This window comes from Micropterus salmoides, unplaced genomic scaffold (assembly GCF_014851395.1).
Source record: "Micropterus salmoides isolate LMB-PRFRI ecotype aquatic unplaced genomic scaffold, ASM1485139v1 Ms_hic_scaffold_3, whole genome shotgun sequence".
Classification (NCBI taxonomy): domain Eukaryota; kingdom Metazoa; phylum Chordata; class Actinopteri; order Centrarchiformes; family Centrarchidae; genus Micropterus; species Micropterus salmoides.
This window is the reverse complement of record NW_024042261.1, coordinates 30,886,280-30,901,849: the sequence shown is the minus strand read 5'-3', so window position 1 is coordinate 30,901,849 and position 15,570 is coordinate 30,886,280. Positions and strand designations below refer to the sequence as shown.

The window sequence follows — 15,570 nt, the reverse complement described above, 5'->3', positions numbered from 1 at the left end:
AAATTTGTCTCTAACCTGATCAGTTTTACAGACAAAAAAGTAGACTGAAGAATGTAGATCAGTATGAACTGATGACATGATTTTACTGTTGTGAAGTGACTTCACATCTTTAATGAGCTGAGCAAGACTACAAAACAACACAGAATATTTGCCATACGCAGCCTTTACATTCAGTCATTTGTACACGTTTTTAAAAGCTGTAGCATGCTTATCATCATACAGTCTTATGTACCTACAGTAAATCACCATCAAGCAATGCTTGAGTATCAATCATAGCCAGTTCTTCGTCATTCACCCACTCGTCCTCCATCGGTAAATCGACAGGTTTGCGAGCTAGAGTCTGTACAGTTTTTAAAGTGCTAGGTGTCTCAGACCTCCGAGGGGGGTTGAATGTCTTATTTACACATGGAGAAGCCACTGAGCCCAGATGGGAGAGAGGGGGTGGAGACGGGATACGAGACAGATAGTCCAGAGCTCTCCTCCTCTTCAGGCTGCTCGGGTCTTTCTCTGCTGAACAGTTTGGTGCAGGAGGGTTCCTGCTGACGGGTGTGAAGGATCCAAGACTTCTGACTGGCTGCTGAAATGACACCTGCTTAAAAAAACCAAAAGAAAACCACATTTTAAATGTTTAATCAATGTGAAGTAGTTAGAACAACCCCAGATACCACAGCAAATACATTAACCCACACTTGTTCTTGTTTCTCGTCTTCTGTCCATTGTAGAAACTGGGGTCCTTGTTTGTAGAGCTGGAGAAGAGATGGAGCTCAGGCCATCACATTTGACTAAATGTGAAAGTTTCTCCTCAGCAGTAAGAAGGAAGTTCTCTTGACCCTGAAAAAACACGATGAAGATAATAGTAATGTAATTTTAACATTTTTATTAATAATAATAGTAATTATTATTATTAATCACTTTTAACAATAATTCCAGGATCTGATCATTAGTCCATTACATTCCTCATACTATACGTTTCATGTTTCTGTATGCACAGTTCTGTGTCTGTGGTTTTTAGAATGTTGATCAGAGTAGGTTTGTAAGAAAAATGTATAAAATACTTGTTAGGTAAATTTGGGAGATTGCAATGACTAAAACTTTGCTATTTCACCACCACATTTTCGACAAATGCATTTCTTTTAAAAGTTAACCCAGTAAAAATGACAAAATGATTAAAAATCATAATTTGCACCTGTACCTTGATATAATTACTGCTAATGCAATTCTAATTTTGATTTCTTCAGAACATGAAGCTCCTTGGCTATGAGAGCATCCAGTCTTTGACAAACGAGGTATCTTTAAATAAGTGAATAGTGTGAAGCATGTCAGCAGCTTTACAGGTTTGGGACTTCAGCACTGTACCTGGACCAGGTTTCTGAGTTGGTGAAGGGATTCCTGTAGATGAACTTCCTTGGGGTTTGTTGAGAAGACAGTGAGATCTCCAGCATACACAACAGGAGTGGGAGATGTGGACTGACCTCTCAGCTGCAGGTTGCTCAGAGCCAACAGCACACAAGGTTTTACCACATCTTCTAAGCCAGACTGAGACAAGCTGCTAAAACAGCGCACTTTAACAAAGTTCAGTTTCTCATCAGTCAAATAAAATGCAGGAGAGGAACCTGGGTTTCAAAAGCACAAACAAACCATCATTCAGTAAACAATAGTTACAGCAGAAATGGTTTTAAAAAAAAAAAAATCACCTACCCTGTCCATCTACGATACTGATGACATATCCTGTGAGATCAACCTCTCCACACAGCGGCTGGAATTCTGGGTTTTGAAGATCCACAAAAGAGCTTGAGACCCTCGGTTGAAAACGTGTTAATAACCATTCCGGAGAAGCCTGAATGATAAAACAAATTATTATAAATAATTTCCATCATCTGTGTCTTGAGTGTTCTCAAGATAGCTAGTTTCTACAGTACCTGTATGTCCTGAAACTGTGTTTTGTTTGTCCCAGTCAGCTGAACAGTTGAGCTACCACCATGTTTCTTTCCATCTGAAGTGGTAAGGTTATACACTTTGTATCGACAACCTTCCTTCAGTAGAGACTGAAGATCCAAGGACGGTCGCCAAAGGTTCAACTGGTAAACTAACAACACACAAAAAAAACCCAACATCATAATTTTAAATCCGTATTTTAACACACAAAAGTACATAAATTTTAATAACCATAGTGCATCTAAAATGAATAAAAAATAAAGACACACCACTGCCGGGTTGGTCCATGGAGTCAGCAAAGCAGAGTCTCCACACAGGTGTAACGTCTCGCTTAGGACAGCCACCTTCGCCGTTTTCTGCATTTTCTACAGCTCGTTGGTACCGATCCTGCAGTTCAGCCTGCTTCTTTTCCATCAGAGAACGCCTGTAGTTATGTAGAGTCTCCAACTGCTGTTCACTCAAGTGAACCTTGGTAATGTAAATAAAATAGGTGTGCAATTAAAACTCTATTCATTAGCAAAATTAGGTCAACAATCTGTAAACAAATTTCTTATCACCTCAAGGTAAGCTGGGTCATCCCCAACTGCTTCATAGAGCTCCTCTCCATCTTGAAGACTTGCAATATCCTGATGACTGACTGTCTGCCTTCTACGCTGAGGTTTGTTGTTACCTGATGATGACAGTTTATTAAAACTTATTCCATTTCAACCTGTACTTAACATGCAGAAAACACGAGTCCTACTTTTCTCCTCCTTTTCAAATTCAGCTTGAATCTTGGCACACAGGATCTCCATAGCTTTTTGTTTGTGGCTGTTGTATCGTCTCGCCTCCTTCTCTTCTGCGCGAACTGAACGGAACACAACGCCTCCATCTAGTTTCCTCTCCATCCACTGAAAGATGTGACAAGCATACGGTGAAAAGGGATCACAACACAAATTTCCAGTAGTAACAGTAAAAATATATCAATGCATGACTAAACACACTTGTATGGGGTAGCTTCTCAGTATGATGATGTCCACACATCCTACTGGTCCTCCATTGCTGTACAAACAGGAGACAGGAAGCAGGTATGGCCGTGGATCCCTGTGAAATCCCAGTTTAGCATCCCATCGAGCGGGTCTGCTGCTATTGGCGCAAATCTAAACACATAAACAATCAATAAACCAACTTGTTATTTGGTTGCCTTGTGGACAGATAGAATAATGTGTGACCTCCCTCTTAAAGTACCTTTAACATGAGAGAGTCAGGTGCCTCCAAAGGGGAGCAAGCATCTTGTGATCCCACCAGCTGCGCCCCGTGGATGATCAACTTCCCCCCGACAGCTAGTCGACCTTTGTGAAGCATGGCAGTCAAAGGTTCATCCAGCAGGGCTTTTATGGCATACCATCCGTCTGTCAGCCAAACAACTGCAGAAGGGTTTTCAACCTTGGCATCAACACCTTCTGGCGTCTTGGTGTCACTGAAACGCTGTCTTTTTGGGGAGTGACCCCTGGAAACGACACCGCAAACGCAGAGGACCAGGGTTTTGGCTGCTGTGTCGTCCTTCTCCATGATCTTTCTCAGAGCCGGCCTGCAGCTGTGGTCCACCTCTGTATCATATCTAATATACATACAATAAAATAAATTATTTAAAAAACATTTTTAGAGTCTAAATATATTTAAAAAAACATAATTGTAATTATTTAAAATGTAAACATTTATTTAAATGACATTTCACTGTATTAACCAAAAAGCACAATTAAATGCAATTACATCAAGTTTCTAAATCTTACACAAAATGGCAGTAGTCGATGTGTAATACAATTGTTAGTTCAGGGAGACATTTACACACAACTGATGATGAATTGAAGATGTGAAAATAACTTTACATTAGGAACATATTGAACTAATATAAGCTATGATCCTACATACCTGTACTTCAGTTGTAGGAGAACCTGCTCTGGCGTGAGACAGAGGCTGCCCATTGTTTCTGGAAATGATCTTTCCATGGAGGCCTGCTTCCACACAATCCATCGGTAGTGATTGTAAACCCACTCCTCACTGATCAGTTTAGGATCCACACCCGGGGTGTCACATAACGCTCTGCGGACAGTGCAGAACAAGATGATATTCAACACAGCCTGCAGTCCGCATTTGCACATACCAAGATACACCTGTTTTTTCAAACACTGCAGTAGGTTCAACATTACAAAGCCTTAAACTTTAAAATTCAATACCTATAGAACTCTTCTTTCCCTGCAGTCCCATCATTGCTGGGGATCAGCCATCCGCCATCAGCAAGCTGAACACCCCCTCCATCTAAAAATGCTTCCTGTTTGATGAACTGCTGTAAATTGAAGCGAAGAGATTCTGCAGTCCCACTGGTGATCTCACACACATGCTGATGAACTCCATGTCGATACAGCTGAAACACAAGAATATGAACATGTCAAAAAGCTGTTTACCTGATAGTGATCTAATTTTCAAGCATATACAACAAAATAGACAGACAAAACAGTTCTGGCCCTGCCTGTTTTGGGGTGTATCTTGAAGGAGGCCTTCCATTTAATGCAGCTTTTAAAGATATCCTCGACACTCCGGAGGTTTTCGTTAGAAACAAACTGCCCGGTATAGGTCGAATGGTCTGTCGCTTCTTTTTCCTGATCCTCATGTCTTGCATATCTCGTGCCAGCCCTATGTTATGAAGATTCTGAAACATGTCTGTAGATCATAAAGACACCATTATTTAACGTATGTTTTGCGTAGTAATTATAGTACATCATACTGACTTCATCCAAAAACATTACTGCACCTTGGCTTCTGGACAATGTATTATCCACATGTGATGACTCTGTAGCAGAACTGTCTGATCCACAGCCAACAGGAACTTTTTGAAGATGCATCAGGTTATCATTTGCAGTGTCAGTTAAGGCCACACTCTGAATGTCTTTGCTTTTATGACCAGTTACAGCTGTAGTGTTTTGTGTTTTTTTAGTGGGTGGTACATAAGTGTTACTGTTAATGGGTGTTACTAAGAGATGGTGTTGTTTACCCTCCTCCTCCTGTGGTTTAGAGGAGCTCTCTTGGATAATAGTTCTTTGTTTTTTGAATGGAGGAACAAATGCAGAAGGTGTTCTTATGCTGTCTTTGAGCACTGTGTTCTTGCAACTCTCTGCCTTTGCATTTTTGAACAAAGGAGGAACAAACGCTGGCTTTTTGGAATGTGCTGATCTGCAGTCTCCCGGGGTTAAGTGTTGTTTTGGAGCTGTCTTTTGTAATGTAGCTTCCACATAGTTCTTTCCACTCCTGTAAGGCCAAAAAAACCCATCACAAAGTGCTGATAATGTCAGGTGACATAGGCCAAAAATTCACAGACAACTTACCAGTGTGGCCTTGTGATGTTTGGATGAAGAGGGACACTGTACTTGAAAACTCTCCTGTCTTTCATCACACCTTAAATTAGAATAAAAACAGTTATTAAGACATAATATGTACTCTTTAGATTACTTGCTACAGTGCTAATGATTTACCATTTGGACTACTTTTTTCTGGATGGACTGTTGAACCTCTTGGACCATCAACAGTCCTGTCAAATTCTTCCAGTAACCGCCTTTTCAGGGGAGGCTGACCTAGAATATTTCAAAAAGGTGATTTTTGTCGAGCTTGAAAGAGGACAAAATAATGGTGTATTTGCAATATGGGAAAAATATATTTAACCAATTATACAATTAAGCTAATATAGTCAATACTTTGGCCAAAATTACTAGAACTGCAATTAAATAATTTTGTTCTCCAAATAATTCAGATTGTTGAAGTTCTATACATAGTGAGACAATCTGTGCAGTATTAACAAAAACGTATTTAACTATTTAGATTTCTGAGTAATAACGGAGACACTTACCCGTCATGTTTGATTCCTCTAACAGTCTTTTCCCTCTTCCTTTTTGTTCCTCTACAGATCGGTTGCCGGATATAGGATAATCTTGGAGTGGCAAGTTTTCTGAAGTCATTGAGGGAATTTGGCTAGCTAGACTTTCATCCTCTAACAAAGCCATAGTGCAGTCGAGAGCTTCCTGAGCAAGAAACCTCTCCTGGGTTTCAGAACAGCCTCTTAGGTTTAGTGACTGAAAGTTAAGAACTGAAGACCTTTCTGTCCTTTTGACCTTAGATACGTCACTGCTGCTTGTCCAATTTATTTCATAGTCCAACACACCAGTCAGTTCCTCTCCAGGGCTGTCATGGGGTTTGCCCACCATTAATGGGGTAATCTTGAGTTCTTTAAACTTAAAGGCATTTGTATGGTCAGTCTCTTGCAAAGAGGTTAAAGATTTGACAATCTGAGTGGCACTTTCATTAGTAGGCATATCTTTGTCACTGGAAGAGGTAAGATTATAATCTGAAGATCTTTTCTCTTTTGAAAGATCTGACTTATCTGTGTCATGTGGGTTTGAGTATGAGCTTGAATCATGACACTCCCCATCAGCAAATACATTCAAAAGGTTCTTTGCTTTCAAGAGATTTTTCTGTGACACATGGACTTTTGTTCCCCCTGCAGTTGAGAAACCACAGTGTATCTTTTCAGGATTGTTTCGAACATCAGAATGGACAGTGTCAGAAACAGGTGGGATCTCTGCACTGAAACTGATGTCACTGAACAGAGCTTTAGCCTTCTGAAGGGCCTCAGATGAAAAGGCCAGTGGCCTACCACTAGCTGCAAGAAATCCACCATTCTTGGGTGGTGGAACATGAACTGGAAGCTTGGAATGTGTTGGTCCTACACCATTTTTATCTTCATCAGCTCCTTCACATTCACGTAACAGAGTTTTTGCTGTCTTTAGAGCTGCAGATGAAATGGCAACTCCTTTTCCACTGGCTGTCTGAAATCCACCGTTCTGTGGAGGCAAAGTGTCATCTTTTTGTTTCAGTTGTTTGTTTGTGTCCTCAAATGTAGCACTTTCATTCAAAAGAGACTTTGCTTTTGTCATTGCGTCATCAGACACGGATACTTTCTTTCCGCTGGCTGTACAGAATCCCCCACCACTGTTTAACTCACTGATGGCAGAGGCACCAATGTTCTTTGATGTGCACAACGGGGAATAAAGTGGCTTTGCCATCAAAGATGGGTCTCCATGTAAAGAAACTGTCTCGGTAGAATCCGGTGTGTTCTTGAAAACATCTTTGTTAATCTCTACATTAAGAGGCAGCATCTTTTCATGCGTTAAAACTGTTCCAATGTTCACATTTTCAAACTCAGTGTGTCCACTTCTAGGCTCTTCCAAAATGTTTGTCACCTTCTGATGTGGTTTAAATTTTGAAAAGATTTTCTTCTCGCTGCCAGTTCCACTCACAGGTGCTATACTTTCCTTACGTTTTACTGACATGCCATTGTTTCCGTCCATAATGTAACAGTCCCTGAAGGAAGCATCTGCATCATCTACCTCTTTCAAAATGTGTTTTGCTTTCAACAGATTTTTCTGAGACACATGGACTTTCCCCCCCCCCGCAGTTGAGAAACCACAATGCATTCTCTCTGTATTTTCAGCATTGTCTTGTGTCTTGTCATTGTTCCTTGTGTCTGAAACAGGTGAGCTCTCTGTACTGAAACTGATGTCACTGAACAGAGCTTTAGCCTTCTGGAGGGCTTCAGATGAAAAGGCCAGTGGTCTACCACTGGCTGCAAGAAATCCACTATCCCTGGGGGGTGGACCATGAATTGGAAGCTTGGAATGTGTTGGTCCTACACCAATTTTATCTTCATCAGCTCCTTCACATTCACTTAACAGAGTTTTTGCTTTCTTTAGAGCTGCAGATGAAATGGTAACTCCTTTACCACTGGCTGTCTGAAATCCACTATTTTTATGTGGTGAAACCCAAATTTGATTGGTGAGATGACCGGTTTTTAAAGAGTCTCCTTTCTTCTTTACTTGTTTGTTTGTTTCCTCAAGTGTATGAATTTCATTCAAAACACCCTCTGCTTGTTTCAATGCATCAGCTGAAATGGATACTTTCTTCCCACTGGCTGTACAGAATCCACCACTATTGCTTAACTCATTGATGGAAGAGCCAGTATTTTTTGATGTTGTGCATGAGGGGGATGAAAATGCCTTTGCAGTTGAAGATGGGTTTCCATGGAAAGAAGCAGCAGTCATCAATGTCGGTGCATTCTTAAAAGCAAGATTGTGAACCTCCACATCAGGCTCATTGACTGGTTCTTCAGAAAAGTTTACTTTCATCCCTTGAACATTTTTAAATTTCACAAGGTTTTTCTTGTGACTGACACTTCCAGGCAAGGGTTCCATGCTCTTATGTTTTCCTGACATGCCAGCGTTACTGTCAATAACGTCACAGTCTTTGAAGAAAGCATCTGACTCTTGCATAGCTTTTGTTGAAATAGAAATCCCTTTTCCATTGGCCATCTGGAACCCACTTTGACATGTGGTTGTGTCCATTTTGACGTTTTTAAGACATTTTGTAGTGTCTTCATCTCTAATCCCTGTCACTGGTCTGACTGAACAGACAGACTCCTTCTTGTTGGAAAAACAGCCCTGAATCATCCCCCTGGTATTATTATCATAACCTCTGAACTTCCATTTATCCTCTTTATGATGCAAAAGGTTGCCAGCATGATTATCTACACTGTGCCTTTGTTGTGTTTTAGCGTCACTTTCACTACTTTGCTTGTCCGGCAATTTTTTGCTTGTCACAAGGTCCTCCTCTAAATCTGCAAACAAAGCTTTAGCTTTACTCAGACACTTTTTTGAAACTCTCAAAACATTTCCTCCTGCAGTCTTAAATCCCGCACCAAGCATCAAGGGATTGTTGTTCTCAACCTTGCTTGTTTCAATGGGTCCAGCTCTGTCACAATTCTTGGGTCCAGCTGACATCATACTGTGACTGCATTCAGAGATGTGATTTGAAGAGGAAGACACATCTTCAGCTGAGGGATTTTCTTGTTTCATTGCACTTGACACTGAAAAACCTGTGGATTTGATGTTTGCTGTTTCACAATTTGTTTTACCATCTGAATCTAAGGTCATTTTGTCAGTTACTACCAGGTGCTTTTCAGCATCTGAACTAAAACTGTCATCAAAATCTATACCGGTAAGAAAGTCAGGGTCAAGTTCTTTGTCAACTTTTTTGGGAGAGGTGGTATTATCTTGACAATGTTGTTTTAGCTTTGCAGTTTTGAACTGTGTAAATTCAAACTGGCTATCAGCTTCTTCCATGAGAGTGCACAGCTCAGTCACATCAGCTTTTTGTGAAGCTGTTAACTGGCAACTAATATCCACACATTTTTCACTTGAAGTAGGTGGTTGGTTTGAGTTAGATGTATTTTTCACTGATCCATGACTGCTAATTTTAGCTTTGGAGTCAGGTGCACATTTGATGTGCTGATCACTTGAGGTTCTTTCCCCTTCAGTCTCTTCAAGGAGACACTTGGCTCTCTCCAGGTTGGCTGAGGAAATCGGTATACGCTTATTTGAAGCGGTCTTGAATCCCGATGCATGGACGTAAGGAAGAGAAACTGTTTTCTCTGGCAGACTGCCATCAGCTTGACCATTAAGTGGAATGCAATTAATGTTATTAACAGTTCCTTTTGCACTGCTGGATAGTTGTGCTGATGTGCACTCTATATGCAACTCATTCTCTTTGCCAGGGCCCAATGTCTGGCTTTTCTTGATTGCAGTGGACAACTTGGCATCAGTTTTAGCTTCTTGTAAAATATCATCTGAATGTGGTTTTCCATTTCTTTTATTTGTAGATTGAAAAGGAGTAGTCTTGTGGATATCAGTTTTAAAGCCAGTCCACTGTTGACGATTGTTCTCTGAGCTAAGAACAAATGATGATGCAGTCATGGGAGTGATATCTGCTGAGTGAAATCCACTGTCACTTGTTGTGCCCTCATTAATGGAGTTATTAGTGGCAGAAACATTTCTTCTGTTACTGACACCATCACAGTCATGGTGAAGGTTTGCTTGCCTTGCTTTCTGCTTCTCTCGTTTCATGGCTGACAGACAAGCTGATGGACAGAAGCCATTTCGAGGAGTATCCTCTGCTACTTTACTCAGTTTACCTGTGTCTGACATTTGACTAAAGTCTTGTGCAAAATCTCTGCAAAGCTGTGACATGTCGAGATCCTGGACTTTTGCTTGTACGGAAGGAGGTAGATTTTCTTCAGCAAGATTTCCCTGTTTTTCCATCTCATTCTTTCGGATACTGCAACAGTCTGCTTCGTCTGGAGCTTTCCCCAACTGCTTCATATACACTTCTTGTCCTGAAATAAAGCATGATAATAAAAAGAGTAAGTTCAATCAATGTAGAAAACATACTTTCTCCATGTTAACACAGAATGCATCATAGCATGTTTACACTTTACATGCATGAGAAATGCGTTACCAGAATCTGGAATCCGTGGTGATGAGTCCATCTTCTGAGACTGTGTTTCTTTTCCTTGAACTTGCAGTTTCAAAGAGTCAACAGTGTAAACAAATTTTCTCTTAGTAAATCCAGAGTCTGAGATTTTCACAGGTGGCCTTAGCTGGCCAAAAGAAGTGTCATTCCACAGTTGTCCTGGTATGATATTGTTATCCACTTGTCTTGTAAGACTATTATCATGGCAAGTATCCACAGTACTAGGTGGAATATCAGATAAACTCAATGGAGACCACTGGGTGATTCCATATTCTCCAGTTTTTACTGGTGGGGATGAGGGAAATCTGCCATGTTCCTGATCAGCTGTTCTCTGTTCACTGGATGCATCGTTGTTTGCTGTTGAGATCTCTGTAGAGCTGCAGCCATGTTCTATTGTTGGAATTATTTGCTTTCTTTTGATTCTGTCAGTTTTCACTTTCCTCAGTGCTGAACTACTGCTAGTGAAAAATATAGAGAGCACATTTTCAGCTCCATCAAGAACACCTGCTATGGTGCTGCGAATTTCTCCCTCCTCAGTGGTATCTGGTAGCTTCTGTCTCCAAACACTGTCACTCTGATTCAGTGAACTCTGGGGGGAGTCATGGGGCTCTGGATTCTGACCAGCCTCAGGGGAAACAACACCTGTTGATTACAGACCATCAATCAGTATAATAAAATAAGTAAATCTGTTGCAGCACATAGTTATGTAATTCATATTCAGAGCTACTGCACCATCTTGGATATTAGCAAATTGAAAAGATAAAACACGGTACCTTGGTGAAGGGTAGGCATGTCATTGTTTTTGGGTGACACAACTTCGGAAGCATTTGAAAGAGAAGGGAAAAGCTTACGTACAAACTGAGGAAAATAACAGAGAAAAATGGAGTATCAGAAGCAATATTTAAATTCCATACCTATTTATTCTTGTGTTTTCTGTAATGACATGTTTCATCTGTCTTACACCAGAAAGAAAAATAATTCAATGTGCACTGTGAACAAGATCTGGACTCCACTTTTCAACAAGACTTGAAAAACAATCCTTCAACAAGTACATGACTCCTCTTCATGTAAAAACACTGGCTCATGCAATTTAAGATTGTTCATCATGTCCACTTACCAAAAGCTAGATTATCCAAAATATATCCAAATGTAAATTGTCTCCAGGGGCTCTGACTGCCCAAAAAAAGCGTTTTCCCCCACCAGTTATACTTCTTCTACGCATGCAATGTAGTAGTGACACATGCATAGTAGACCCAAGCGAGAAGCTTCCGGTCTACAATATGAAGCCGATGCGGAAGTCTCTGAAACCTGCATTCCATTGAAAATCCGGCAGGGGGTGACTCTTCTGGTTGCAAAAAGAAGTCTGGCTCCATTGGAAATAATGGGAAAATGACCCTACTTCTCAGCTGAATAATTACCCCAGTAAACAGTTTCCTGATGAGTTTATGGTCTCAGTCGCTAGTTTCAAGTCTTCTTCAATACAAAATTATGTTTATTTAGTAAATTAAAATTAAGGTCCCATTTATTTTAAAATAGACCATAAAGCAGAGTATGTTTTAGGGCGGGATCATCTATGATTGACAAGTCGACCTGTCAATCAGGCTAGAGCCGACTCATACCCTCAGCACTGTGTAAATTTAACTAGCGCCGCTGAAAAAGCCTATTAGGAGTCGGCTGTTCACTTTCTCTGGTGAGTACATTTAGTTTTAAGACTGTTGTTCGTAGTAGTGTGTTGGATGCCTGCAGCTGTTTTTCATGTTGCTTTCTGTTGAGCGCAGTGGTTAGTTGCGGACAGCCTGCACTGTGGCACGCGCGTGTGTTGCTGCGTATGTAAATTTACTTGATAGACATGCCCTGAAGGTAATGATATAGCAACGTGTGATAAAGACACGGTCAAACTACAAAAAAGAGTTTGCTTGGCAATGTTGTTGACTAGCACCCAGCAGCTAGCTTGCTCCGACCATAAAGCTGCTGTTTGAGGCTCGCTGTGCAGCGAGGTGACAGACACTCTTATGCTATATGGCACCAAATTACTTTGATGAAAGATGCGATAATACCGCGCTGTTGAGTCCTACCATATTGCCACGGTGGAAATTACAAAACCGCTACAGCCCTATTGGTGAGGGACATCATCTCACCACTGACTTTATGCAGCAATGCTTTTTAAGCTGAACTGAAGGTGGTAATGCCACAGGAAAAATTCAGCAATACAATGGTGATGATTTTGGGCCATAAAAACCATCAACAAGCCAAACTGTCATGGAAACAATTATGGCACTTACATCCCCACAAATTGTCGCACATTTCATCGACACCCCGCGTAATCCAACAGATGCAAACACAATTGATGCAAATATCCGGCTTACCAGGATTAGTAGGCACAATTGAAGACTCATATAAAGGTCATTGCTCCCAGCGTAAACGAAAATGTTTACACGAACAGGAAGAGGCACCACAGCATCAACACACAAGTTGTGTTTGATGCAGACTACAACATTTTGGATGTGGTAACCAAATGGCCTGTGAAAGTAGCCTGTGCCAGCTGTTTGAAAGGCACCTTGTGGTGCCAGGTGTCATCTAATAGGAGATAAAGGATAATGTATTCTCTTGTTGTCTTCTTTATTGTCAAATGTGAGTTCAATATGAACTCCTCTTGGGAATTTCACCATTCAATATGAATGGCTCTAAGACTCACACATAGGACATAAACTTCACTTCACACATGAATTTTTTTTTTACTCTTAAGTCGATTCTTAGCAGTGAATAAAACTGAGAAGCTTAATAAATACGGGCCCATGTCTAAAAAAATATTGAAATATTTCATAATATGATGTGACAAGTTCATAGTGTCAATATTTACAGTCTTTTACAGATCATAAAATAGAGAATAAGCTGCAAATGTTGAAGATTGTAAAAACCAAATATATGTCTGTCTATAGTATGACTGTTGTATGTTTTGGCTGGACAGAATACTCACAACAACATTTTTGTCTGCAGAAACACTCACTGGGCAGGGACTCTCATCAGTTTTAGCTATAACATTGAGAAGACAAACTAATTATTCAGCAAATCACAGATATTTCACATATACTTTTAAAACAACCAACTGTGACGTTTGCTTACATAAAATCAGGGTGGATGGTACTGCTGATGGGGTATTCAGAGAACTGGTCCATGACATATCTGGATGAATCTGTGCACCAAGACTTTCAGATATAAGCTTGGCATGGCTGACCTGTGTCATTCAAAAAAACAACATACAGATGGCGAATCTTAATATTATCCATTACTCCACATTTAAATACCTGCTGAAAGAAAAAAAAACGTCACCATTGAATTGAATACACTTACTGGGGATTTTTGTGGTGTATGAAGCAGATCTGTACAGATGACAAAAGCAAATAAATCAACCAGTAATGATTACATCTCTATTTCAAATGTAACTCAAACAGATGAAATTCAACTGAATTTGCAGGTTACCAAAACTGTCCTGACTGTAAGGCTGGATACCTCCATATTTAGCACCTGGGACCCTAAAAAGAACAAACACATCAAAAACTGACTGAAAGCAGTGACAACACATGTAACTTTGGCAAAATTATCTTGAACACTGATTTAACAATACATGGGAATAGTTTTTTCTCAAAACATAGTTCTTAACCTTCAAAATGTATTCATATAAACTTCATATTTGTTCCTTTTTTGCTTTAGCTGAACATCTCTTCAGAATGTCTTATAGCTCTCCAATAACGGGAGACATAATAACAAATTACTCAAGTTAACTGTTCCTACTGAGGATGTTGAAATGAGAATTATGCAAAAAATTAATTTGGAATATTTAAAACATTTATAAAAAGTCTAAAGAGTTGTTGTACTCACCCTGGAAACAAACATGGACTTTGTGTTACCGTCCATGGCATGGTTTGTTTTTCTAGAAATGCACCACAGAGAAATGTTATTTTTAGATGTAGCCTCAAGATAGTGTATCAATGCAGACACAAGTAGGTTACTATAATAACTGTAAAATGTGCTATGCAAAGATTCATATTTCTGTTTAGCATGAGTTGTGCTAGAAATAATTTACTTATAGTTACTGCATAAATACATACATGTACAGTCAAACTTTAATCAAACATTACCGTGTTCAGCAGTGAAAGAGTGCTCATCCTCAGTTTCAGGTGATACAACTCTACAGTGTCTGAAAACTTTGGGAGTTGAAAACAGCTGACTTCTACTGTAGTTTTATCAAAGGGTGTTTTAAAATTCCCCTCTTGGTTAGCACACAGCTCATCTTGATCAGAGACACTTCCCTCATTAGTGACTGTCTGAGCTGTCAGTGCCTCAAACCAGTCAGGGTCCAGTGGTCCCAGATCTAAATTGAGATATTAAAATTGTTTATAGATCAGTAAACAACCTCCAACATAATCTTTTGTGATTGCACTAAACGTATAATTTTGTGATTAAGCAGCTAGATTTAAAGGGTGGACAAAATCAACTGTAACGTTACAGGCCTGCAACATGAATATTACAATCTTACCTCTCCAGATTTCATGTTTGAATGTGTCGTACATGTTTTTTGAGGGTAAATCCATTCCAGTTGATATGTGCAATCCCTAAAGATTGATATGTGGCCCACCTGAGAAGACACAGTTTTCATCACGATATAAGTTGAAAAAGCAGAAACCTAGCTACAATTAGCTAGTTAGCTTTAAGCTGAATGATGAGAAACAGTCCTCAGGGTGGGCATGGCCAGCCTGTGGCTGCTGCTGCTTCCGACTCCACACGTTATGTAGCTACCTGCTAATTAAGTTTACGTTAGGTAATTTGATAGTAAACATGCTTAAGACAAATTATCGAGAAGGCAAGGTTAGCTAACGTTTGGTCTACAGCAGTGGCATATGTTGAAGTTTCTTCCCAATGTTTAGAAAATTCACAAATTCAGGTTATCTTACACTGACCGCTAAGTTAACTTACACATCGACAAAAAGAAACTAGACAGCAAAAGTGGATTTGGCTTTTACTCTAACTTACCATGACGGCGTACGAGCGTGCTGACTTTCATGTCACGATATAAGTCTTGGCAAAATGTTTACAAAACACTACGGCATAAAATCATGACAGAGAAATGTTACTTCGAGTCAACCTAATAGCTAGTTTGCCCCTGCTGCGAAAACAAAGCTCGCGCGCCGCTCACCGGAACTCAGCCTGACTTCAAAATAAGAGTCTAGTTTGAAATAAACAATG

At 40.0% G+C, this 15,570-nt stretch overlaps 1 protein-coding gene across 1 annotated transcript; it reads right to left on the bottom strand.

Annotated features, from left to right (window-relative positions):
* Nucleotides 1-77: 77 nt before the first annotated feature.
* On the bottom strand, nucleotides 78-15,508 carry brca2 (BRCA2 DNA repair associated). The gene is given in 28 exon segments (XM_038693504.1): nucleotides 78-589; nucleotides 688-831; nucleotides 1,357-1,613; nucleotides 1,699-1,837; nucleotides 1,920-2,086; nucleotides 2,205-2,403; nucleotides 2,493-2,605; nucleotides 2,678-2,825; nucleotides 2,919-3,074; nucleotides 3,163-3,535; nucleotides 3,847-4,017; nucleotides 4,152-4,339; nucleotides 4,445-4,635; nucleotides 4,727-5,220; nucleotides 5,298-5,367; nucleotides 5,445-5,543; nucleotides 5,816-10,189; nucleotides 10,312-10,968; nucleotides 11,100-11,184; nucleotides 13,304-13,359; nucleotides 13,450-13,561; nucleotides 13,678-13,706; nucleotides 13,807-13,859; nucleotides 14,206-14,257; nucleotides 14,466-14,555; nucleotides 14,558-14,698; nucleotides 14,864-14,962; nucleotides 15,358-15,508. Coding segments are annotated over 27 exon segments (8,970 nt in total). The 5' UTR covers nucleotides 14,919-14,962; nucleotides 15,358-15,508; the 3' UTR covers nucleotides 78-232.
* Nucleotides 15,509-15,570: the final 62 nt, after the last annotated feature.